The following is a 25,282-nucleotide window of genomic DNA, read 5'->3' as shown; positions in this document are numbered from 1 at the left end:
GGTTTGCCGGGTGGACTTGAAATTTGACTATTTCATCTGTTGGTTTAAAGGAGGTGGATTTGGGTCGCTTGTCCAGGATTACATCATCCCTATCCACAGTGGAGCGTAGCACGGTTAGCTCTTCGGCCGCGAGGGCTTCAAACAGTGCCTCGAGGGCCAAGGATGCGGTTTTGTTTTTGGCGCGGAGTGCTATGTCCGGATCACTGGCAAGAGTGATGATACCGCTGGGCCCCGGCATCTTGAGCTTCATGTACCCGTAATGAGGTATAGCTTGGAAGCATGTAAATGCATCTCGCCCCAATAGGGTGTGATATCCGCTGTTGAAAGGGGCCACTTGGAAGGTTATCTCTTCGGACCGATAATTCTCCGGCGTGCCGAATACCACGTCAAGTGTGATTTTTCCCGCACATCGCGCCTCCCGACTGGGAATGATTCCTCGGAAGGTCGTGCTACTTTGCTTGATGCGGCTCCTGTCTATTTCCATTTTGTTGAGTGTATCCTCGTAGATGAGGTTTAGTCCGCTGCCGCCGTCCATGAGCACTTTGGTGAGCCCAAAACAGTCCGCAATTGGATTGAGGACCAAGGCGGCCGGTGCTCGGACTGTCCAGAATTTTGGTTTGTCACTGCCATTGAAAGTTATGGCCGTGTCATTCCAAGGGTTTGTTTCCGTGACTTGGCAGGCTTCGGCTAGGTCGCGAAGGGCCCTTTTGTGCCGATTGTTTGAAGCAAAAGTCTCGAAGACCGTCAATACGCTGAGGTCATCGTCTTCCAGGTGGTGTTGCTCTGGAGTATTTTTGGTGAGGATATCCTCGCCGCTCTTGGCCACTTGTCGGAGTATCCAACATGCTCTAAGGCTGTGGGTTGGTATGGTATCCGGTGTTGTGTGTATTTTGCATGGCCTATCGAGCCATCCCTCTAGAACGGTTCCGCGCCCCGTAATGTGCTTAGATTTCTTTACTATTGGTTCGGGTGCCCCGCGAGGGTGCATCCTTTTTTCCCGGACGAAGGGTTGAGTGGAGACCAGTGGTTCCCAGAGGGCTGCCTGAGCTTTCTAGGCGCTTTCCATTGTGCAGTACTTCTGTACGATGGTTGCCAAGTCAGCAAAGTGTAATACACGACGACGGTTGATGGCGTTGAGGATTCCTACGTCCGTGCAATTATTGCAGAATGCTGAGATCGCGTCTTCCTCGCGGCAATCTTTAATCTTGTCTTTGACAAGGAGGAATCTGGCCCAAAAGTGATGGACTGTTTCCTGAGACTGCTACCGTATGTGCATGAGATTGCGTATATCTGGGTTGGTGGGTGGCTTTAAATCCGAACCCTGACCCAATTTAGGATCTGGAGTTTGAGAAATCTCCGAGCTTAATGGTTTGGGCTCCGGGATATCAACTGATTTTTCGGGCCCATCATCCGATTCTAAGTTCGGAGGATAGGGCGCGTCGTCCCGTGGACAGGTATCCGGCTCTTCGATCTTGGAAATCCTAACATAGTTCGTCCTCAATATAGAGGAAGAATTGTTGTTTTGCTCCTCTACTACCGCTATCTGATGGGTGATCGGCAGAGATTTGATTTCTCTCTGATCGGGTTTAAGCCCAATCCGATTGTAGTCCTTAGTGACCCCCAAAGCGGCGATGCGATCTAGGAGTTTGTTTAAAGACGACAACTCCGTCGGATCCATCCGTTTGGAGTATTCGGAGCCAACACGGAGGTGGTTTTCGATGACCCGAGAAGTCATCATTGGCTTAACGGCCGTAGGGGCGGTCATGGTAAAGCCGCCCAGCCAGAGGGTTTGGCCTGAGGCCAGGGCACCTCCGGAGGTGATATTGTCCTTGATAACAAGGCGAGCCATCAATCCTGTCTTCGACGTCACAACGGAACTCTCAATGAAAGCACCAATGTCGGCATCAAAACCGGCGGATCTCGGGTAGGGGGTCCCAAACTGTGCGTCTAAGGTCGATGGTAACAGGAGACAGGGGACATGTTGTTTAATCAGGTTCGGGCCCTCTCTATGGAGGTAATACCCTACTTCCTGCTTGACTGGTCTTGATGAATATGAGTATTACAAGAGTTGATCTACCACGAGATCGTAATGGCTAAAACCCTAGAAGTCTAGCCTGTATGATTATGATTGTCCCTATGGACTAAACCCTCCGGTTTATATAGATATCGGAGGGGACTAGGGTTGTACAAAGTCGGTTACAGAGAAAGGAATCTTCACATCCAGACGCCAAGCTTGCCTTCCACGCCAAGGAGAGTCCCATCCGGACACGGGTGAGAATCTTTGGTCTTGTATCTTCACAGCCCATCAGTCCGGCCCATGTCCAACAGGCCGGACGCCCAAGGACCCCTTATTCCAGGACTCCCTCACCCTCCCTAGTCCAATTCAGAGTTGCCATGGGGGGGGCACCCCTTGAGGCCCTTCTCTCATTTCCCGTATGGCCCATTAAGGCCCACTACTTCCCCCGGCGAATTCCCGTAACTCTTCGGTACTCCGAAAAATACCCGAATCACTCAGAACCTTTCCGACCTTCGAGTATAGCCTTCCAATATATCGATCTTTATGTATAGACCATTTCGAGACTCCTCGTCATGTCTGTGATCTCATCCGGGACTCTGAACAACCTTCGGTACATCAAATCACATAACTCATAATATAAATCGTCATCGAACGTTAAGCGTGCGGACCCTACGGGTTCGAGAACTATGTAGACATGACCGAGACACATCTCCGGTCAATAACCAATAGCGGAACCTGGATGCTCATATTGGCTCCTACATATTCTACGAAGATCTTTATCGGTCAAACCGCATAACAACATACGTTGTTCCCTTTGTCATCGGTATGTTACTTGCCCGAGATTCGGTCGTCGGTATCGTCATACCTAGTTCTATCTCGTTACCAGCAAGTCTCTTTACTCATTACGTAATGCATCATCCCGCAACTAACTCATTAGTCACATTGCTTGCAAGGCTTATAGTGATGTGCATTAATGAGAGGGCCCAGAGATACCTCTCCGAAACACAGAGTGACAAATCCTAATCTCGATCTATGCCAACCCAACAAACACCATCGGAGACACCTGTAGAGCATCTTTATAATCACCCAGTTACGTTATGACGTTTGATAGCACACTAAGTGTTCCTCCGGTATTCGGGAGTTGCATAATCTCATAGTCATAGGAACATGTATAAGTCATGAAGAAAGCAATAGCAATAAACTAAACAATCATAGTGCTAAGCTAACGGATGGGTCAAGTCAATCACATCATTCTCTAATGATGTGATCCCGTTCATCAAATGACAACACATGTCTGTGGCTAGGAAACTTAACCATCTTTGATTAATGAGCTAGTCAAAGTAGAGGCATACTACACTACTGCAGGATGCTGCTAACGCGACACTATGATCAGAGACCCTTCGAGAAACTATGTGCGATGCCATAATCGCAAACGGTGCTGTATGAAAACCGTCAAAAAAGGTGAAAACGTTTGCGATGGAGGATGCATCAAACACGGTTTAGATTTGAGTTGCGTGTGCGATCCAGGGCATATGGTTCAGTCCAATGAACTGTTTGCGATGAGGCGAAACAAAAGAAACGGGCAGCCTGATGAAGGCATGTGCGATATAGAGCATACGGTTCACTCGGATGAACTGTTTGTGATTAGGCAACACAAAAGAAACAGGCAACCAGATGAAGGTGTGTGCGATATACAGCATATGGTTCACTTAGATGAACTGTTTGTGATTAGGCAACACAAAAGAAACGGTCAGCCATATCAAGGTGCGTGTGATTGAGGGCATACGCTTCAGAAGGATTAACTGTTTGCGATTAGGCAACAGAACAGAAACGGGTAAGCCAGATCAAAGTGTCTGTGATTGATGGCATACACTTCACATGGATGAACTGTTTGCGATTAGCCACAGCAATCTGAAACAGTTAGATAGATCAACGTGTGCGCGCTAGACGGGCACACCCATTCTAATTAAAAGATGTGTGCTGACATTGCCTATTGCGGTGCACCCTATGGTGCAAACACCACGTACGCGGCCGAGAAGGCGTACGTGCCCATGTTACGCCTTCCGGGAATAGTGCCGCACTTATAACCGTCAGTAAATTTTGAGCATGCGTCCTGTCACATTCCAAATTGCAAACCTATTCACATCGATCAAAACCTAAACGGTTTCCCACTTAGGAGTGTACTCCAAGATGAATGCACATTCCTCCTCAACTCCTCATCCACAAAAAGTCAAAAACAAACAAGTCATTCATCATTGCTCCCTTGCGTCCGCCATGGCCAGCGTGAGTTCTGGGTCGAGAGATTGCCACCAGGGAGAGGTGAGCCTAGAAGCGAGAGCACGAGAGATGTCCCGCCTCGCCGCGATAGCAGCCAACATGTCCTGCCGCACGGCCGTAGCAGTAGAGAGGTCCCGCCGCGCCGCCAAAGCAGCACGGAGGACCCGCCGCACCGTCGATGTAGCAGACTGGTCCGGCCGTGCTGCGGAAGCAGAAGAGATGTCCCGCCGCGCCGCGAATGCAGCAGAGATGTCCTCCCTTGCCGCGGCGGCCTGGGAAAATGCCTCGCGGGCAGGCGAGGACTCTTACAGGCGCATGCGTGCCCTCGTCCATATGCAGATGGATCAGATCTCCAGGTGGGCGAGGTTGCAAGATGACCTGCAAGCCTCGTTTGAACAGTCTACCAATGTCATCCGGCAACTAAATGAGAGCAATGCGAAGCTCCGGGCCAAGCGTGACCTGCTGAGGGCGAAGATCGTCGGAAGTGCGAAGCAGCAGGAGCAGACCACTGCCTTGTTGAAGAGGACCAACGTCATCACCGAGAAACTTATGGACGAGAATAACAAGCTGCGCATCAAGCGCAGAAGGCTGGTGGAGGAATTCGTGGATGCTCTCAAGAAGCATCTTGAGGACAAGAAAGAGCTCGTCGCCGCTCGCCGTGGAGACTAGTTCCCGCGGCCTGCAGCAACGCATCAAGAAAGTAGAGATCAGCGAGCCAAATCGTTGTCTTCCTTCTTCTTTTGCCCTTGTGTATTTCGGGCGTTGCCGCATGTGGCTTTTTTTAATTATGTTTCTAAATATGTAAGACAATTATTATCCACTGTCATCGTCCTGATATTCATCATGCTTGCTATAAGTCGCAGTCGATGCTATATAGGTCCGTCGGATCTTACAAGATCCGTGCAAAACTTTCTTTTCAGATTTTCATTTTTCTCTCTTAAATCTCAGTCCAGTGAGACATATAGCCACGCCGTAGAACAGGTGCTCGGGCGCCATTAATGGAGACGTTGGGAGGGAGGTGCGCGGCGGGTAGTGGTCAAAGGGCTCTCCTCCCGATGAGCACGCGCAGGGGTCTGATCGCACGCCTCCTGTACTCAAATAGCTACCCCGCACGGCACCTCCTAGCCAATAAAAAAGGGGACGCGTGGCCGCACGTAATTGGTAGGTCGAACGCCCACGGTTTCAATAATACTTGTGTTTTCGATTTGTAACATGATAGCACTTGTTCCAAAATGACGTTGTTGATTGTTAATGTGTGGGCCTTCGCAAATTGAAAAGAAAAATTACCACAGTATATTGGTGCCATGTCATGAGACCATGCCAAGTTTCATGATTTTCAGGCGTGTTTCATGATATTGGTGCCACACGCCTCAGCACATCTTTTATGAATTTCATTGGCTCTTTTTCACCCATTACATCCTTGATGGTAAAGATGCTTCTAGTGTATAGTTGCTCTACAAGCGAATATACAACCTTCAGCTTCATCAAGTTGTTATCCTAGGGTTGCGAGTTCTATTGCCTGCGCACAAGTTCCAATTTGGGAGCCGCCAGGCGAGTTATTATTTACACATGACTCACTAGGCGAGTTATTAGCAAAAACTCACAGAAATTACTTACCAAATATAGCTTGGGTCATTTGGGTGACATGGCGTTTCAACCCGACCAGTTCTTCAGCAACTGGTTGTAATTGACCCTCGGCGGCTTCCGCACATTTGTTCAAGGCGGCTTTCTCAGTTTCCAAGGCGGTATTTTTTGTTTCGAAATCCGCCTTAGCCTTCTCCAATTGCTCCAAAGAGGTTACACCTTGCCATGGATTGTCTGGGTACCGGGTCGCACAATAATGGTAATGCCTCCACGTCACATGCAGGTACTGAATACGCCTCTAGCCGCTCGAATCTATCCTGACGGCAGTTCGCTGGCAAAGAAATGGCTGGCCACCATCCGGGCTCGGCCTGTCGGGGGAAAACAACACCTATGGGATCACTGGAATCCCTTCTACGGTTGGCGGGCGCGAGGCTGTGGAAAGAGCGGGACTGAGAGATCAACACAGGGGGGATTATCCAGGTTCGGGCCGCAAGTGATGCGTAATACCCTACTCCTGCTGGTTTCTGTTTATCTGGTGTTCTTGGACTAGCTACAAGGCGTGCAAGGTCCAAAAAGTCCGAATCCTCTCTCAGTACGCCGCGGGCCTCCTTTTATAGACAAAGGGGTTACCACAGTGGCACACATGAGGTGGAAAGTTATACAGTGGTCGAGTCTATCTTCTGGCACCGTAAGACAAACGCATTCAATGCGCTGCCGACGTGCCCTCCTTGCTTTATCGGGGACGGCAAGGAAGCTCGTCCCAGTTGTCACCGCCTCGCCTAGCTTCGACGCGCGTCCGAACTGACGAGGCGTGTAGTGCCACGCTAGCTGGCTGGCTGCTGAGTTGGTGTGGTGGCAGAGTCTTCACGAAGATCTGCATGCCACCACGCAGGTGCTTGCTGAGTTGGCCTAGAGGCCGCACGTCGCCACGCAGGTGATCGCCTAGTTGGTGGGCTGGCAGCTGCATGGGAACGGCGGTGGAATCTTGGCAGATGTGGGCCTGGCGGTGGTCCTGCGGATGTCTTCGGCAAGGGGCTTGCCGGGGCCCCGACAAGGGTCTTGTCGTGGCGTCGCGGTCGTCCCCGGCAAGGATCTTGCCGGGGGTCTCGTGGGTTTCCTCGGCAAGGATTTTGCCGAGGGTCGTCGTCTTCTAGTTCTTCATCTAGTCTTGTATGCTTCTGGTCTTCACAAAGATCTGCATGCCACCACGAAGGCGCCTCCCGAGCCTTGGTCCCAATGTGGTTGATGGAGTTGGAACCCTCGGGCTCAAGGGTGGCGGCTCTGCGGGTGTGGGCAAGTTGCCCCGGCAAAGCTCTTGCCGGGGTTGTGGAGGTTGCCCCGGCAAGGGCCTTGCCGGGGGAGTCCACCTTGCCCCTTTGCTCTTTGTGTTTCTGTCTTGGCGTTGCTCTAGTTGTCTTGTGGTTTTGCTTCTTCTGCCCGCCAAGGGTGCCCAGGGGCGTGGGGCTGCGACTGCTCGCACACAAGTAAAGGGGTGCAAAAAGGGACCCCTACTTTTGTACACCGACAGGAGCCCCCGGGCCTGGGCCACATATAAGCACAGAGCGTTATTGGGCCAGGCCCAGAACGGTGCGCGGGCACGCGGGCGGTGGAGTTTTTACCGCAGTAACTCCCTCGCTCGCTTGCACTTCCCCACGACCCGCGTTGAACGCGCGATGTGGGGGTCGCGCGTGACATGGGGGTCATGCCTGGGGCGGTTGCTATCCTCATGCGTCACATCGCAGTAAAGAGGCGGCTCGCGCCTTCCCCATAAAAGAGGAAAGTGCAGGGGCGCGGCTCATTTACTAAGTGGACTCGAGTCGCGGCCTTCAAGGCGCCCGTGCCTCACGATCACGGGGTGGAAAACGGTAGCCTCACTCGTCTCTTTGATTCTGGCTTGCTCGCCACATGTCCCCCATGCCTCGAAGATGGTGGGCGGTGGACGCGGAGGGGGGCACGAGCCTTAAATAACAAGGCGGGTAATCGAGTTGCCGCTAATTGGAGCAGCGGGTCGGTCGCAATTCCCTGTGCCCCTGATGGCTGGATTGGTTGAGTGGGGCGGCCGAGCCCTGGCCCTGCCCCTTTATAAGAAGGGGAGGGGGACGACACCCCTCAATCTTTCATCATTCATCCCCTTCCACCTTGGCTCCTTCCTTTCTTCTGCTATGGCGAGAGGGCGCGCCGGCACTCCGATGGCGGCGACGAGGGTCTCTGCTTGACAGCACGCCCCTCCTTCCCAAGAGCTCGTGGCGGCGGAGCTGGCCATGAGAGGAAGGGGGAGGGGCGAGGCCGAGGCCGCCGTGGCGCTCGGGGAAGAGGAGGACGGGGCAGTGCACCGGCCTTGCCTCCGCCAGCGGCCCCTCCCCCAATGGAGGGCCACGTCAGAGACCAGCCCCGTGAGTTCATCATCAGGCTGCACCGGCCAGTGCGCCGTCGTCTTCGTCTCCCTACTCCGTTCGCTCGGGAGATGGAGCTTGACCCGCCACAGGCTCTAAGGTTGCATATGAGGGGCTATGGGAATGGTAGTATGCGGGTCGATGTCGACTTCCCCGCCCCTCACGTCATGTAGCTTCGTCGTAGATGGAAGACCTTCGCTCGTGCCCACAGCCCGTCGGAGGGGCTCGTTCTCTACTTCAAATTAATGGAGAACAGCCTGCTCTCCGTCAAGGTTTTTGGGGACTTTGGAACTCGCCTAAAGTGCTGCGTGGAGAGCTCCTCCGACGATGAAGACTCCTCTTCAAGCGGGAGTGACGAGGAGGACAGCGACAGCGACGACGAGGGCGTCAAGCGGGGGGACGCCGACTGGTCGAATTTGGCTGTACTCAATACATATTCTACTGATAGTATGGAAACTCCCAGTTAACCTAATCAAGCTCTTCCTTATGTGTGTTGCAGGGAAACAATGGGAGACACTGCAGTTTACCATCGAGGTTTGTTCAAGCAGGGTCCTTTGGCTAATAGCGCATTATTGTGCAGTTGCAGGAATCATTCTAATATTTAGGTTTCTTACAATTTGGTCTTGCACATGTAGGTCCTACTGTCAGAGGCTTAGACCCACTGTTCGACCCATTTTGCATATGGGGAAATGAGATGTCCATGAATATCAGTCAAGTCAAGAAACTCAGAAAGATTGTTAGGATGAAGAAACTTGTGATGGATAACAATAAGATCTTTATTTGCACAATGAAGAAGACATCAGTCAACTATAGGATGGTACCAACTCTTTTACCTTGTTTTTACCCCTTGCGCCATTTCAAAATTTACAACAACGATTTATGCATAGCTTTGTTTTCAGTACTTTTCAAAGCAGTTCACCGATGATTACCTCTCAAACCACTTGCATGGTCAAGAGGCGAGGAAGGTATTCATTCAACACCCACGGTACAATATTGAAGTCTTGCTGAAGAGGACGAAGGTTGGGCGGGCAATTATCCATAGCCACTGGCCTAAAGTTGCAAGGACATTCAACATCACTGAAGGCTCAATATTTGCCTTCCGCTTCTGCAGTTTCCCAGATGAGATTCATCTGTCTATTTACCGTGTATAATGCTACTTTCCAATGGTTTTTTTATGTTGCATGTGAAACTTGGTGCTGTTGTGTAATGGCGTAACTGAGTGCCGAAGCTATCTGATATAATTCGATTATGAAATCCTGGTTGCTTTTATACGGATATGAAATATCTGGCGTGTTTTATAAGAAATATCAGTTTGATTAGTACATGGATTATCAATAATAGGCTAATTACCCTGCTTATTGGGGTTTTCTATTGCAAACGGTTACTCAGACAGCACCGTGGGCGATGAACTCAAACAACCCACACGGTTTATAGAAAGTAGGCGTGTTCGATCAACTAACAATCACACACGGCTTCCGGCAGCGAACTGTTTGCGTTAGGCCACCTTGCACACACGTTTCCACACAAAGAACTGTGTGGGATGTACATACCTACGGAAATGATTTTCTAGGATTCACCGTGTGGGATGTACATACCTACGGAAATGAATTCTGGGATTCACCGTGTGGGATGAACATACCTACGGAAATGATTTCTGGGATTCACCGTGTGGGATGTACATACCTACGGAAATGATTTCTGGGATTCACCGTGTGGGATGTACATGCCTACGGAAATGATTTCTGGGATTCACCCGTGGGATGTACATACCTACGGAAATGATTGAGTTTCCATGCCTCGCCCAATCGCACATGGTCCCAGCCTGGGTCCCACGAGGGCCTATCCCCGATGATTTCTGGGTCGTGTGGGAAGGACCCCCCTATCGCCCACACTCACTTGGTGACGGTTCCAAATGCCGTCGCGGAAAGGGGTTTTAAACCGTTTGTTTAGGATGTCGTTGTACCAGTGCTAGTGACACTCTGTTTGTCTATGTATTCACACATGTATTAAGTTTCTGGTTAATACAATTCTAGCATGAATAATAAACATTTATCATGATATAAGGAAATAAATAATAACTTTATTATTGCCTCTAGGGCATATTTCCTTCACCGAGGGCCCCATAAACTATTATCCCGTGCGGCTGTTAGTACATATATGCTAGTGGCAGTCTCGGTTCAAACTACCCAAATCTCGTTAGTCGTATTATTACACTTATCTGCAGACAACGACTAGGTCCCATTCCACCTCATTCTGGATGGTCTTTGCCTGCCCTGTTGTTTCGCCAACTTTAAACATGCGGAGACGGTACCAGCATCACCATCATCTTGCGGATATCTGCTGGGTTCCTGTACTGCATCACTCAGAAGTTGTCGGGACTTAGGTCCATCTCTTATTGTATTGTACCACCTGCTCTTCAGCCCCCATATCAAACATAAATGTAGCAGTGCAATGTAGTTATGTAAAGCATACGAGTGATCATGACCCAGAGGGGATCATGACCCGATAATCTAGCATAGCAACACAGACAAGGGTGTATGGCCAACTGATGGAACACCAGCATAGCTAAATTAGGCATGCTAGGATATTAGGTAAGGCATCTACATCAGACGACAATGTTAGGCTATGCATCAGAGCAGGATCTACCGAACACAACGGTACCAGTACCTAATTCATGAAAGTAGAGAGAAAGAATAGGTGATATCGGAATGATCAAGGGATTTGGGAGGCCACTGGTACCTAATGAACAGGCGCAACGTCGCGTGTTGAATGGGACCAACGGCATGAGCAGAGGGGCCGGAGCAAAGACGGCAAGCGGCGTGGTCGGAGCAAGAGCTCAACAAAAACAGGGCTATCGGGGGAGAGCGATCAAACAAATGGCTCAAGTGGCACCACAGGGATGCCACGAGCATGTTGGTGTGCTTGTCTAGCCCTGATGGATGATAACAATGGCAACAAAGCTTCGTTTGGAGCTAGGCGACGGTTGTAACTGTTGGAGATCGTTGCAGAAATTAAAAAAAATTCTACGCATCACCAAGAATAATCCATGGAGTCTTCTAGCAACGAGAGGGAAAAGAGTGCATCTACATATCCTTGTAGATCGTGAGCGGAAGCGTTCAAGTGAACGGGGTTGATGGAGTCGTACTCGTCGTGATCCAAATCACCGATGACCGAGCGCCGAACGGACGGCACCTCCGCGTTCAACACACGTACGGTTGGGGAAGACGTCTCCTCCTTCTTGATCCAGCAAGGGGAGGGAGAGGTTGATGGAGATCCAGCAGCACGACGGCGTGGTGGTGGAAGCAGCGGGGATCTCGGCAGGGCTTCGCCAAGCTCAGCGAGAGGGAGAGGTGTCACGGGAGGGAGAGGGAGGCGCCAGGGGCTTGGGGTGCTGCTCCCATGCGCCTCCCCACTATATATAGGGGTGGAGGGGGCTGGTTTCTTGCCCTCCAAGTCCATTGGGGCGTTGGCAAAGGTGGGGGAAAGAAATCCCATCATTTCCCTTCCCCGCCGATTGTTATCCCCCTTTTTTAGGGATCTTGATCTTATCCCTTCGGGATATGATCTTATTCCTTCTAAGGTGGGATCTTGGTGCGCCTTGACCAGGGGTGTGGGGCCTTGCCCCCACTACCCACGTTCATGTGGGTCCCTCCATGCAGGTGGGCCCCACTTCGGAATACAATACCGAAAAATCCCGAACATTTTCCGGTGGCCAAAATAGGACTTCCCATATATAAATCTTTACCTACGGACCATTTCGGAACTCCTCGTGACGTCCGGGATCTCATCCGGGACTCCAAACAACTTTCGGTTAACCGCATACTAATATCTCTACAACTCTAGCGTCACCGAACCTTAAGTGTGTAGACCCTACGGGTTCGGGAGACATGCAGACATGACCGAGACGACTCTCCGGTCAATAACCAACAGCGGGATCTGGATACCCATGTTGGCTCCCACATGTTCCACGATGATCTCATCGGATGAACCACGATGTCGAGGATTCAATCAATCCCGTATACAATTCCCTTTGTCAATCGGTACGTTACTTGCCCGAGATTCGATCGTCGGTATCCCAATACCTTGTTCAATCTCGTTACCGGCAAGTCACTTTACTCGTACCGTAATGCATGATCCCGTGACCAAACACTTGGTCACATTGAGCTCATTATGATGATGACCGAGTGGGCCCAGAGATACCTCTCCGTCATACGGAGTGACAAATCCCAGTCTCGATTCGTGCCAACCCAACAGACACTTTCGGAGATACCCGTGGTGCACCTTTATAGCCACCCAGTTACGTTGTGACGTTTGGCACACCCAAAGCACTCCTATGGTATCCGGGAGTTGCACAATCTCGTGGTCTAAGGAAATGATACTTGACATTTGGAAAAGCTCTAGCAAACGAACTACACGATCTTGTGCTATGCTTAGGATTGGGTCTTGTCCATCACATCATTCTCCTAATGATGTGATCCCGTTATCAATGACATCCAATGTCCATAGTCAGGAAACCATGACTATCTGTTGATCAACGAGCTAGTCAACTAGAGGCTCACTAGGGACATGTTGTGGTCTATGTATTCACACATGTATTACGATTTCCGGATAACACAATTATAGCATGAACAATAGACAATTATCATGAACAAGGAAATATAATAAAATCTTTATTATTGCCTCTAGGGCATATTTCCAACAGTCTCCCACTTGCACTAGAGTCAATAATCTAGTTACATTGTGATGAATCGAACACCCATAGAGTTCTGGTGTTGATCATGTTTTGCTCTAGGAAGAGGTTTAGTCAACGGATCTGCTACATTCAGGTCCGTATGTACTTTACAAATATCTATGTCTCCATTTTGAACATTTTCACGAATGGAGTTGAAGCGACGCTTGATATGCCTGGTCTTCCTGTGAAACCTGGGCTCCTTGGCAAGGGCAATAGCTCCAGTGTTGTCACAGAAGAGAGTCATCGGGCCCGACGCATTGGGAATAACTCCTAGGTCGGTAATGAACTCCTTCACCCAGATTGCTTCTTGTGCTGCCTCTGAGGCCGCCATGTATTCCGCTTCACATGTAGATCCCGCCACAACGCTTTGCTTGCAACTGCACCAGCTTACTGCCCCACCATTCAAAATATACACGTATCCGGTTTGTGACTTAGAGTCATCCAGATCTGTGTCGAAACTAGCATCGACGTAACCCTTTACGACGAGCTCTTCGTCACCTCCATAAACGAGAAACATATCCTTAGTCCTCTTCAGGCACTTCAGGATATTCTTGACCGCTGTCCAGTGTTCCATGCTGGGATTACTTTGGTACCTTCCTACCAAACTTACGGCAAGGTTTACATCAGGTCTGGTACACAGCATGGCATACATAATAGACCCTATGGCCGAGGCATAGGGGACGACACTCATCTTTTCTCTATCTTCTGTCGTGGTCGGGCATTGAGCCGTGCTCAATTGCACACCTTGTAATACAGGCAAGAACCCCTTCTTGGACTGATCCATATTGAACTTCTTCAATATCTTGTCAAGGTACGTACTTTGTGAAAGACCAATGAGGCGTCTTGATCTATCTCTATAGATCTTGATGCCTAGTATATAAGCAGCTTCTCCAAGGTCCTTCATTGAAAAACACTTGTTCAAGTAGGCCTTTATGCTTCCCAAGAATTCTATATCATTTCCCATCAACAGTATGTCATCCACATATAATATGAGAAATGCTACAGAGCTCCCACTCACTTTCTTGTAAACACAGGCTTCTCCATAAGTCTGTGTAAACCCAAACGCTTTGATCATCTCATCAAATCGAATGTTCCAACTCCGAGATGCTTGCACCAGCCCATAGATGGAGCGCTGGAGCTTGCATACCTTGTTAGCATTCTTAGGATCGACAAAACCTTCCGGCTGCATCATATACAATTCTTCCTTAAGAAAGCCATTAAGGAATGCCGTTTTGACGTCCATTTGCCATATCCCATAATCATAGTATGCGGCAATTGCTAACATGATTCTGACGGACTTCAGCTTCGCTACGGGTGAGAAAGTCTCACCGTAGTCAACCCCTTGAACTTGTTGATAACCCTTAGCGACAAGTCGAGCTTTATAGATGGTAACATTACCATCCGCGTCTGTCTTCTTCTTAAAGATCCATTTGTTTTCTATCGCTCGCCGATCATCGGGCAAGTCTGTCAAAGTCCACACTTTGTTTTCATACATGGATCCTATCTCAGATTGCATGGCTTCAAGCCATTTGTCGGAATCTGGGCCCGCCATTGCTTCTTCATAGTTTGAAGGTTCGCTGTTGTCTAACAACAAGATTTCCAAGACAGGGTTGCCGTACCACTCTGGCGCGGAACGTGTCCTTGTGGACCTACGAAGTTCAGTAGGAGCTTGATCCGAAGTACCTTGATCGTCATCATCATTAACTTCCTCTCTAGTCGGTGCAGGCACCACAGGAACATCTTCCTGAGCTGCGCTACTTTCCGGTTCAAGAGGTAGTACTTCATCAAGTTCCACTTTCCTCCCACTTACTTCTTTCGAGAGAAACTCTTTCTCCAGAAAGGACCCGTTCTTGGCAACAAAGATCTTGCCTTCGGATCTGAGGTAGAAGGTATACCCAATGGTTTCCTTAGGGTATCCTATGAAGACGCATTTTTCCGACTTGGGTTCGAGCTTTTTAGGTTGAAGTTTCTTGACATAAGCATCGCATCCCCAAACTTTTAGAAACGACAGCTTAGGTTTCTTCCCAAACCATAATTCATATGGTGTCGTCTCAACGGATTTCGACGGAGCCCTATTTAAAGTGAATGCGGTAGTCTCTAAAGCATAGCCCCAAAATGAGAGCGGTAGATCGGTAAGAGACATCATAGATCGCACCATATCCAATAGAGTGCGATTACGACGTTCGGACACACCATTTCGCTGAGGTGTTCCAGGCGGCGTGAGTTGTGAAACTATTCTACATTTCCTTAAGTGTGTGCCAAATTCGTGACTCAAATATTCCCCTCCACGATCTGATCGTAAGAACTTTATTTTCCTGTCACGTTGATTCTAAACCTCACTCTGAAATTCCTTGAACTTTTCAAAGGTCTCAGACTTGTGTTTCGTTAGGTAGACATACCCATATCTACTCAAGTCATCAGTGAGAGTGAGAACATAACGATAGCCACCGCGAGCCTCAACACTCATTGGACCGCACACATCAGTATGTATGATTTCCAATAAGTTGGTTGCTCGCTCCATTGTTCCGGAGAACGGAGTCTTGGTCATCTTACCCATGAGGCATGGTTCGCACGTGTCAAATGATTCGTAATCAAGAGACTCCAAAAGTCCATCTGCATGGAGCTTCTTCATGCGTTTGACACCAATGTGACCAAGACGGTAGTGCCACAAGTATGTGGGACTATCATTATCAACCTTACATCTTTTGGTATTCACACTATGAATATGTGTAACACTACGTTCGAGATTCAATAAGAATAAACCATTAACCAGCGGGGCATGACCATAAAACATATCTCTCATATAAATAGAACAACCATTATTCTCGGATTTAAATGAGTAGCCATCTCGAATTAAATGAGATCCTGATACAATGTTCATGCTCAAAGCTGGCACTAAATAACAATTATTGAGGTTTAAAATTAATCCCGTAGGTAAATGTAGAGGTAGCGTGCCGACGGCGATCACATCGACCTTGGAACCATTCCCGACGCGCATCGTCACCTCGTCCTTTGCCAGTCTCCGTTTATTCCGCAGCTCCTGCTTTGAGTTACAAATATGAGCAACCGCACCGGTATCAAATACCCAGGAGCTACTATGAGTGCTGGTAAGGTACACATCAATAACATGTATATCACATATACCTTTGGTGTTGCCGGCCTTCTTGTCCGCTAAGTACTTGGGGCAGTTCCGCTTCCAGTGACCACTTCCCTTGCAATAAAAGCACTCAGTCTCAGGCTTGGGTCCATTCTTTGGCTTCTTCCCGGCAACTGGCTTACCGGGCGCGGCAACTCCCTTGCCGTCCTTCTTGAAGTTCTTCTTACCCTTGCCTTTCTTGAACTTAGTGGTTTTATTCACCATCAACACTTGATGTTCCTTTTTGATCTCCACCTCCGCTGATTTCAGCATTGAATATACCTCAGGAATGGTCTTTTCCATCCCCTGCATATTGAAGTTCATCACAAAGCTCTTGTAGCTCGGTGGAAGCGACTGAAGGATTCTGTCAATGACCGCGTCATCCGGGAGATTAACTCACAGCTGAGTCAAGCGGTTGTGTAACCCAGACATTTTGAGTATGTGCTCACTGACAGAACTATTTTCCTCCATCTTACAACTGAAGAACTTGTCGGAGACTTCATATCTCTCGACCCGGGCATGAGCTTGGAAAACCATTTTCAGCTCTTCGAACATCTCATATGCTCCGTGTTGCTCAAAACGCTTTTGGAGCCCCGGTTCTAAGCTGTAAAGCATGCCGCACTGAACGAGGGAGTAATCATCAGCACGCTGCTGCCAAGTGTTCATAACGTCTTGGTTCTCTGGGATGGGTGCGTCACCTAGCGGTGCTTCTAGGACATAATCTTTCTTGGCAGCTATGAGGTTGATCCTCAGGTTCCGGACCCAGTCCGTATAGTTGCTGCCATCATCTTTCAACTTGGTTTTCTCTAGGAACGCGTTGAAGTTGAGGGCAACATTAGCGTGGGCCATTTGATCTACAAGACATATTGTAAATATTTTAGACTAAGTTCATGATAATTAAGTTCATCTAATCAAATTATTCAATGAACTCCCACTCAGATAGACATCCCTCTAGTCATCTAAGTGAAACATGATCCGAGTCAACTAGGCCGTGTCCGATCATCACGTGAGACGGGCTAGTCAACATCGGTGAACATCTTCATGTTGATCGTATCTTCTATACGACTCATGATCGACCTTTCGGTCTTCCGTGTTCCGAGGCCATGTCTGTACATGCTAGGCTCGTCAAGTCAACCTAAGTGTATTGCGTGTGTAAATCTGGCTTACACCCGTTGTATTCGAACGTTAGAATCTATCACACCCGATCATCACGTGGTGCTTCGAAACAACGAACCTTCGCAACGGTGCACAGTTAGGGGGAACACTTTCTTGAAATTATTGCGAGGGATCATCTTATTTAAGCTACCATCGTTCTAAGCAAATAAGATGTAAAACATGATAAACATCACATGCAATCAAATAGTGACATGATATGGCCAGTATCATATTGCTCCTTGGATCTCCATCTTCGGGGCGCCATGATCATCTTCGTCACCAGCATGACACCATGATCTCCATCATCATGATCTCCATCATCGTGTCTTCATGAAGTTGTCACGCCAATGATTACATCTACTTCTATGGCTAACCTGTTTAGCAATAAAGTAAAGTAATTTACATGGCGTTATTCAATGACACGCAGGTCATACAAAAAATAAAGACAACTCCTATGGCTCCTGCCGGTTGTCATACTCATCGACATGCAAGTCGTGATTCCTATTACAAGAACATGATCAATCTCATACATCACATATATTTCATTCATCACATCCTTTTGGCCGTATCACATCACAAGGCATATGCTGCAAAAACAAGTTAGACGTCCTCTAATTGTTGTTGCATGTTTTTACGTGGCTTCTATAGGTTTCTAGCAAGAACGTTTCTAACCTACGTAAAACCACAACGTGATATGCCAACTTCTATTTACCCTTCATAAGGACCCTTTTCATCGAATCCGATCTGACTAAAGTGGGAGAGACAGACACCCGCTAGCCACCTTATGCAACTAGTGCATGTCAGTCGGTGGAACCTGTCTCACGTAAGCGTACATGTAAGGTCGGTCCGGGCCGCTTCATCCCACGATGCCGCCGAAACAAGATAAGACTAGTAGTGGCAAGAAATTTACAACATCTACGCCCACAACAAGTTTGTGTTCTACTCGTGCATAGAAACTACGCATAGACCTAGCTCATGATGCCACTGTTGGAGATCGTTGCAGAAATTAAATTTTTTTCTACGCATCACCAAGAACAATCCATGGAGTCTTCTAGCAACGAGAGGGAAAAGAGTGCATCAACATACCCTTGTAGATCGCGAGCGGAAGCGTTCAAGTGAACGGGGTTGATGGAGTCGTACTCGTCGTGATCCAAATCACCGATGACCGAGCGCCGAACGGACGGCATCTCCGCGTTCAACACACGTACGGTTGGGGAAGACGTCTCCTCCTTCTTGATCCAGCAAGGGGAGGGAGAGGTTGATGGAGATCCAGCAGCACGACGGCGTGGTGGTGGAAGCAGCGGGGATCTCGGCAGGGCTTCGCCAAGCTCAGCGAGAGGGAGAGGTGTCACGGGAGGGAGAGGGAGGCGCCAGGGGCTTGGGGTGCTGCTCCCATGCGCCTCCCCACTATATATAGGGGTGGAGGGGGCTGGTTTCTTGCCCTCCAAGTCCATTGGGGCGTTGGCAAAGGTGGGGGAAAGAAATCCCATCATTTCCCTTCCCCACCGATTGTTATCCCCCTTTTTTAGGGATCTTGATCTTATCCCTTCGGGATATGATCTTATTCCTTCTAAGGTGGGATCTTGGTGCGCCTTGACCAGGGGTGTGGGGCCTTGCCCCCACTACCCACGTTCATGTGGGTCCCTCCATGCAGGTGGGCCCCACTTCGGAATACAATACCGAAAAATCCCGAACATTTTCCGGTGGCCAAAATAGGACTTCCCATATATAAATCTTTACCTACGGACCATTTTGGAACTCCTCGTGACGTCCGGGATCTCATCCGGGACTCCAAACAACTTTCGGTTAACCGCATACTAATATCTCTACAACTCTAGCGTCACCGAACCTTAAGTGTGTAGACCCTACGGGTTCGGGAGACATGCAGACATGACCGAGACGACTCTCCGGTCAATAACCAACAGCGGGATCTGGATACCCATGTTGGCTCCCACATGTTCCACGATGATCTCATCGGATGAACCACGATGTCGAGGATTCAATCAATCCCGTATACAATTCCCTTTGTCAATCGGTACGTTACTTGCCCGAGATTCGATCGTCGGTATCCCAATACCTTGTTCAATCTCGTTACCGGCAAGTCACTTTACTCGTACCGTAATGCATGATCCCGTGACCAAACACTTGGTCACATTGAGCTCATTATGATGATGACCGAGTGGGCCCAGAGATACCTCTCCGTCATACGGAGTGACAAATCCCAGTCTCGATTTGTGCCAACCCAACAGACACTTTCGGAGATACCCGTGGTGCACCTTTATAGCCACCCAGTTACGTTGTGACGTTTGGCACACCCAAAGCACTCCTATGGTATCCGGGAGTTGCACAATCTCATGGTCTAAGGAAATGATACTTGACATTTGGAATAGCTCTAGCAAACGAACTACACGATCTTGTGCTATGCTTAGGATTGGGTCTTGTCCATCACATCATTCTCCTAATGATGTGATCCCGTTATCAATGACATCCAATGTCCATAGTCAGGAAACCATGACTATCTGTTGATCAACGAGCTAGTCAACTAGAGGCTCACTAGGGACATGTTGTGGTCTATGTATTCACACATGTATTACGATTTCCGGATAACACAATTATAGCATGAACAATAGACAATTATCATGAACAAGGAAATATAATAATAACCATTTTATTATTGCCTCTAGGGCATATTTCCAACAGTAACGAGTTACAACTACGGATCAACGTGATGCGGCGAGGGAAATGCAATGGGGCTTACATCGGTGCTCGCAGTTGAGTCGAGAAGACCGGGGTGCAACGACGGTGGTGGATTGAGCGGCGGTGGAGGCAGATGCAGTCAGAGAAGCTTCGATGATGGTGTTGCGTTGTGGCTTCTCACTCCCATACAACACGCATGTTCGATGAAGGCGACAATGATGGAGCGGCTGGACATCCTCTCTTAGCTCGGGGAAGCTCCTGGCCGCGAAGACGACAATGGTGCGGCGGCGACAGTGCGGCTACGAGCTCGATAACAAAACGGAGAGCGAGTGAGAGGGGGATAGGGGACTAGGGTTCGTCTGCGGGGTTGGGAAGAGGCCAAGTAGCGGGGCACTATCGCGTCGCCGTGTCGTTGATTCTACGACGCATCGCGCGCAGACGCGTCCTCTGTCGACGCGGGGGCAAGGAAGACGATGGCTGGTGGAGGTGGGCTGGGCCTCACTGTGCACTTGAGGCCCAAGTGCATAGTGGGGGTTTTCTTTTCTATTTTCTTTACTTCTTCTCTCTTTTCTATTTTATTTTAATACCAAATGAGTTTTTTCTAGCTCAAAAATTGCACATAAATACCATGCAATACAACAAGACCACCCAACAAGTTTCACATCATTTGGAAATGTATAAGTATTTGTTTATTTCAAAATGGCCAAATTTAGCATTACTGGTCCACTTTAAATATTTCTAGGGCAATTTTTGTAATCCAAACAGGGTTGATTTATTCATGATAATTGCTTGGGGGATTTATGGGATATTACCAACATTTTTGTTTGTCCGTTTGGAGAAATAATTTTTTGACTCACAATTTAAATTTGGATTTGAGTTTGATTAGGGACAAATGGCACTTAATCTTGCAAAACATGATGACTTGGCATGTTTAGAGGGGAGATCACTCTAGCTTAATTATAGGGGCGTTACGCCGGACATGCTTGGAAGTGTGGGTTGCATGCATTGGAGGTGAAAGAACCGCCCGAAGGCTTGGTTGGGCAGTACACCGACCATCAACGTAAACCCTTTATTGTGCTTTAAGCTATGGCTTCGCATGACTTACGGATTCGGCATTTCTTCTTTGGATTGCCAGGGTCCCTCAATGATATCTATGTATTGCATAGATCACATCTTTTTGCACAATTAGCTAGTGCAAAACCTCTCCCTTGCAACTACACTATCAATGAACATGATTATACCATGGAGTGTTATCTTGCTGACATTATTTATTCTTCGCGGGCAACATTTGTGAAGATAATTAGTAACCCAAGGCAGAAAACAAACTTTTTTTGCCCAAGCACAAGAAGCATGCCGACAAGATATCGACAGGACATTTGGTGTGTTGCAAGCTCAGTTTGGCATTGTTTGAGGCCCTGCTCGCTTCTGGGATAAGAAATCCCTTTCAAATATCATGACTGCACGTCTACTTTTACACAACATGATCATCGAGGATGAGAGGGATTTAAACTTAGAGTTTTTTATGACAATATTGGTAGCTGTGTCAAGCCTGCAAGGAATCCAGATGAATCACTGCATTTCTTGAGACCTACTAGCAGATTAACGACAATGTCACACACAACCAACTCTGTCATGAGCTCGTTGAGCACCAGTGGCAACTGTATGAGAGATAGGCTCCCATTTTATTCATTTTATCTTATTTGCATTCACTTGTCATTTAAACAATTATTTTAATTCCAGATCATATGTTATTGTTTTAATTATTCGGAGTTGAACATTTGTTGTAATTGAGGGGATTATTGTATTGTATGCGTTTCATTAATAAGCTTGATTTATATTGCTGTTCTATTAAAATTATACGTATTATTCAAAATCATGATTTTGCTTATATTTAACATATGGTCTGAAATTGCGGTATCTTTTCCGCCCGATGTCGCGGGGTACCACAAATACGTTTTTGGACAAGCCGTAAACTGTTTTTTGGGCACACGTTTTTGCGGCATCTCTAACTGGGCTGGCCCACAATACGACGCCTCTCCCCCGCGGCCGACTCGTGCTCCCTCGGCACCACTAAGAAAAAAAGACTCGTGCTCCCTCGGCCGACGCCGCCATCGGGAGCCGGCCGGCGAGCATCCCCATCACAGTCCCCTCCCCTGCTCCGACGCCACGCGCGGTTGCCGGTGAGACTGGGGATCTAGCGCCCTCACCTACAGCAGCTCTGCGCCGCTGTTGATCGGCACCACGCACACGCAGATCTCATACCCCATCTCCACCGCTTATGGAGATGGGGTTCGACGCCTTCGCGGCAGCGTGTTGTGCTATTCCAGTACTCGTATCCGTTCTCGCCGTCCGCGTCGCCTACGTGCTTTGCCGCAGCGGCCTACCGCCGTCGAGGTCTCGTGCCTCCGGGCTGCGGTGTCTCATCGTCCTCGGGTCTGGTGAGTACATCCTGGCCTGCAAACTGAAATTGTTTATTTTATGACAGAGAACAATGTCCAAAGCGATGCCGTGAGTTGCACTTGCACCGAGATGACAGGATAGTAAGCTCCAACGGGAATTGTTATCATGATCGACAATTACTCTCCTAACATTTGTGCAGTTGTGTTGCGGGTGTCTAGATTTCTTATTGCTCAATGGTGCATCTGGCTTTGTAAGCAACTCCTGTGCTACCAATTCGTAACCTTGACGGAAGTTTTAGGGATAACACATTGCAATCTTTGACCTAGGATAAAATTCAGTCTATATTTCCCATGCCATACGGGTCATTCATACACAGACCAAACCATCTTTTAAAAACGAGACACCTAGGTTGTTTGCCAATTAGCTTGTACCTATATTGTACTTATTTATTTAGACATCTGGACGTGTACTCCTTATGCAAGTCTGATGAAACACACCATCCAATCTGCTGCATCTGATTCTTGTCAGAGTTAAGAAATCACTTGTAGCTTTATAAAGCACCAGCTTATGTTCTCCACATGTTTTAGATTTCCTTTTCCTTTTACTTGTATCTGGACTCGATATTGTACTGAGGTAAACTAAACATTCTACCTCCTCCCACTTCATTTGATCACAGTATACTTACATAAGCACAACTAGAAGTATCAGTTACGTATTCGCCAAGAAACTATTAGATTGTCTTTATGTAATCATACTGCCCACAACAGAATGTATCATTAGATTCACCTATTAATATTCATGTTACTTCCGCAGGAGGGCATACTGCAGAGATGATGAATATTGTAACTGAGCTTCAGAAGGATCGGTTTACGCCAAGGTACTATGTGGCTGCACTTACTGATAACATGAGCCTTCCAAAGGCACAGGTCTATGAGAAGTCACTGATTCATGTGGAGGTCAGTTACCCTGCTATATAAAATTATGATATCCTTTGCAAGCAATTCCAGTTTTGCCTATGACACCAATGATACCTTTTTAGGGTGATAGAGAAACGATCATCGAGAACGCCGAGTTCATGCAGATATATCGTAGCCGTGAAGTGGGCCAATCCTACATTACCGCCATTGCAACAACACTGCGTGCTATTTTGCATGCTATGTGGCTAATAATAAGAATCAGACCACAAGTGGTGTGCACTCTTCAAACTTATTAGCACCCATTATGCTATACGAGTGCAATTATACTAATTGCTTGTAACACCCATGTAGATATTTTGCAATGGTCCCGGGACATGCATCCCTCTATGTGCTTCAGCTTTTCTTCTGAAGGTAACTTTACATCCTACGTTCTATATAGCTCAGTACAAGATTTATGTTCGAACCACCACAACATTTGTAGTACATTTTTGTTCATCATAGAACGAAAACTAGGACAGTAGGATGTCAATATTGTTATAAATCTGTGTTTGCTATAAACCCAATGATAACACTGTTTTTTGTCCTAAATACTAAGTCAATGCAATGCTTAAAATTTTCTATTGAGTACTTAATTGCTATATTCTTGCAGGTGCTTGGTCTGGGATGGTCCTCCATTTTCTACATTGAAAGTATCGCAAGAGTGAAGAAGCTTTCGTTAAGTGGTTTACTGTTGTACAAGCTACGGATGGCCGATCAGTTCTTCGTGCAGTGGCCCCAGCTGCAACAAAAATACCCTAGAGCACAATATGCTGGTCGTTTGATGTGACGATTCACCCGTAAATGAAATTTGCGACACCATAATTTGCAACTCTGAAGATCTTGAACATGCTGAGGTGCAGTTGATACTTGAATTGACACACCCTACACACCTGTTTTGCCAGAAACTTTTTTACTTGTTGGTATAGGCTTGCACCTTTCTTATATATTATATATATATATATATATATATATATATATATATACTCCTCAAAATTGTCTTTCAAGACTTGGCTAGGGAATAGAATGCCCCCTCACAGATATACCATGTAAGGCTGTGACTTTGCAGAGTCAAGTGTAAACCTCATCCTGTAAGTTCCAGCCACATTCTATTAGTAAGTGTTGTGTCGTTTGTTACTTTTATCATGCCTCGTTGCTAGCCTAGCTTCATGATGACCTGGTCTCAAATGTTACCAGAGGGAAAACTGCTGTTTTTCTTTTCCTTTTTTTGATAACAGGGGAAGAAGAATTACTGTAATCTGAAGGATAATACTCCTATTTGATTATCAGGATTTCTAAAATCATATTATCGGGAAAGAAAATGAAATTTCCCAGGAATACATCGATGGCATACAAAAGCCCAAGTCTGCAGCGGCGAGCCACACACACGAGGCAAAAAGCCCAGGCCTGCAACGGCGACAAAGTCGATCATCCGCATCGGGGACGCTCCGCGACACGAAAGGACACCGAGATCCACGTCACCGCCTGCCCCTCTTTATCCACCACGGATTTTCTTAAAAATAAACAGCGGAGAATAAAAAAGAGGAGAGGAGAGGGGGAGAAGAACAACAACACCTCCGATAGTCCGATCTCACACCCACCCCCGGCCTCGCGATCATCCCCTCCCCCCCTTGGACAGGCCTCCCGAATCCGGACCCCCCCAACGCGCGCAGCGGGACGAGGACCGACGGGCGGGGCACAGAGAGGCCGGGGGTGATGAGTTGTTACGCTGCATGGACGGAGCAATCGAGGAGCCTCTCCACAAGGTGAGCAGAAACCAATCCCTAAGATAATCTCCGGTCGCTGTTCTTGCCATCTTCAACAGAGAGAGATCGAGTATCTTAGGCTTTTAGCTTGGGGGAACTTCGGTTCATGGATCTGTAGCTCCTGTTGGTTTATGATTACTGGAAGTGGACTATAGTTCGTAGTACTGGTTTG

At 47.9% G+C, this 25,282-nt stretch overlaps 2 protein-coding genes across 2 annotated transcripts in view; both read left to right on the top strand.

Annotated features, from left to right (window-relative positions):
• Positions 1-22,018: 22,018 nt before the first annotated feature.
• Positions 22,019-24,490, top strand: LOC123145145 (UDP-N-acetylglucosamine transferase subunit ALG14 homolog). Its single transcript, XM_044564475.1, has 5 exons — positions 22,019-22,429; positions 23,205-23,347; positions 23,431-23,580; positions 23,660-23,719; positions 23,958-24,490. Exons 1-5 carry the CDS (start codon positions 22,270-22,272, stop codon positions 24,132-24,134), a joined length of 690 nt encoding a protein of 229 aa, XP_044420410.1. The 5' UTR covers positions 22,019-22,269; the 3' UTR covers positions 24,135-24,490.
• A 335-nt stretch (positions 24,491-24,825) lies between these two features.
• Positions 24,826-25,282, top strand: part of LOC123145146 (chaperone protein DnaJ) — a 3,381-nt gene continuing 2,924 nt past the window's right edge. The window contains exon 1 of the mRNA XM_044564476.1: positions 24,826-25,110. Coding sequence (XP_044420411.1) covers positions 25,078-25,110 — 33 coding nt within the window. The 5' untranslated portion in view covers positions 24,826-25,077. The remainder of the gene's footprint in view (positions 25,111-25,282) is intronic.

Source organism: Triticum aestivum, chromosome 6D (assembly GCF_018294505.1).
Source record: "Triticum aestivum cultivar Chinese Spring chromosome 6D, IWGSC CS RefSeq v2.1, whole genome shotgun sequence".
In the NCBI taxonomy this organism is placed as follows: Eukaryota; Viridiplantae; Streptophyta; class Magnoliopsida; order Poales; family Poaceae; genus Triticum; species Triticum aestivum.
Note: the sequence above shows the minus strand (reverse complement) of the source record. Positions and strands in the feature narration are given on the sequence as shown.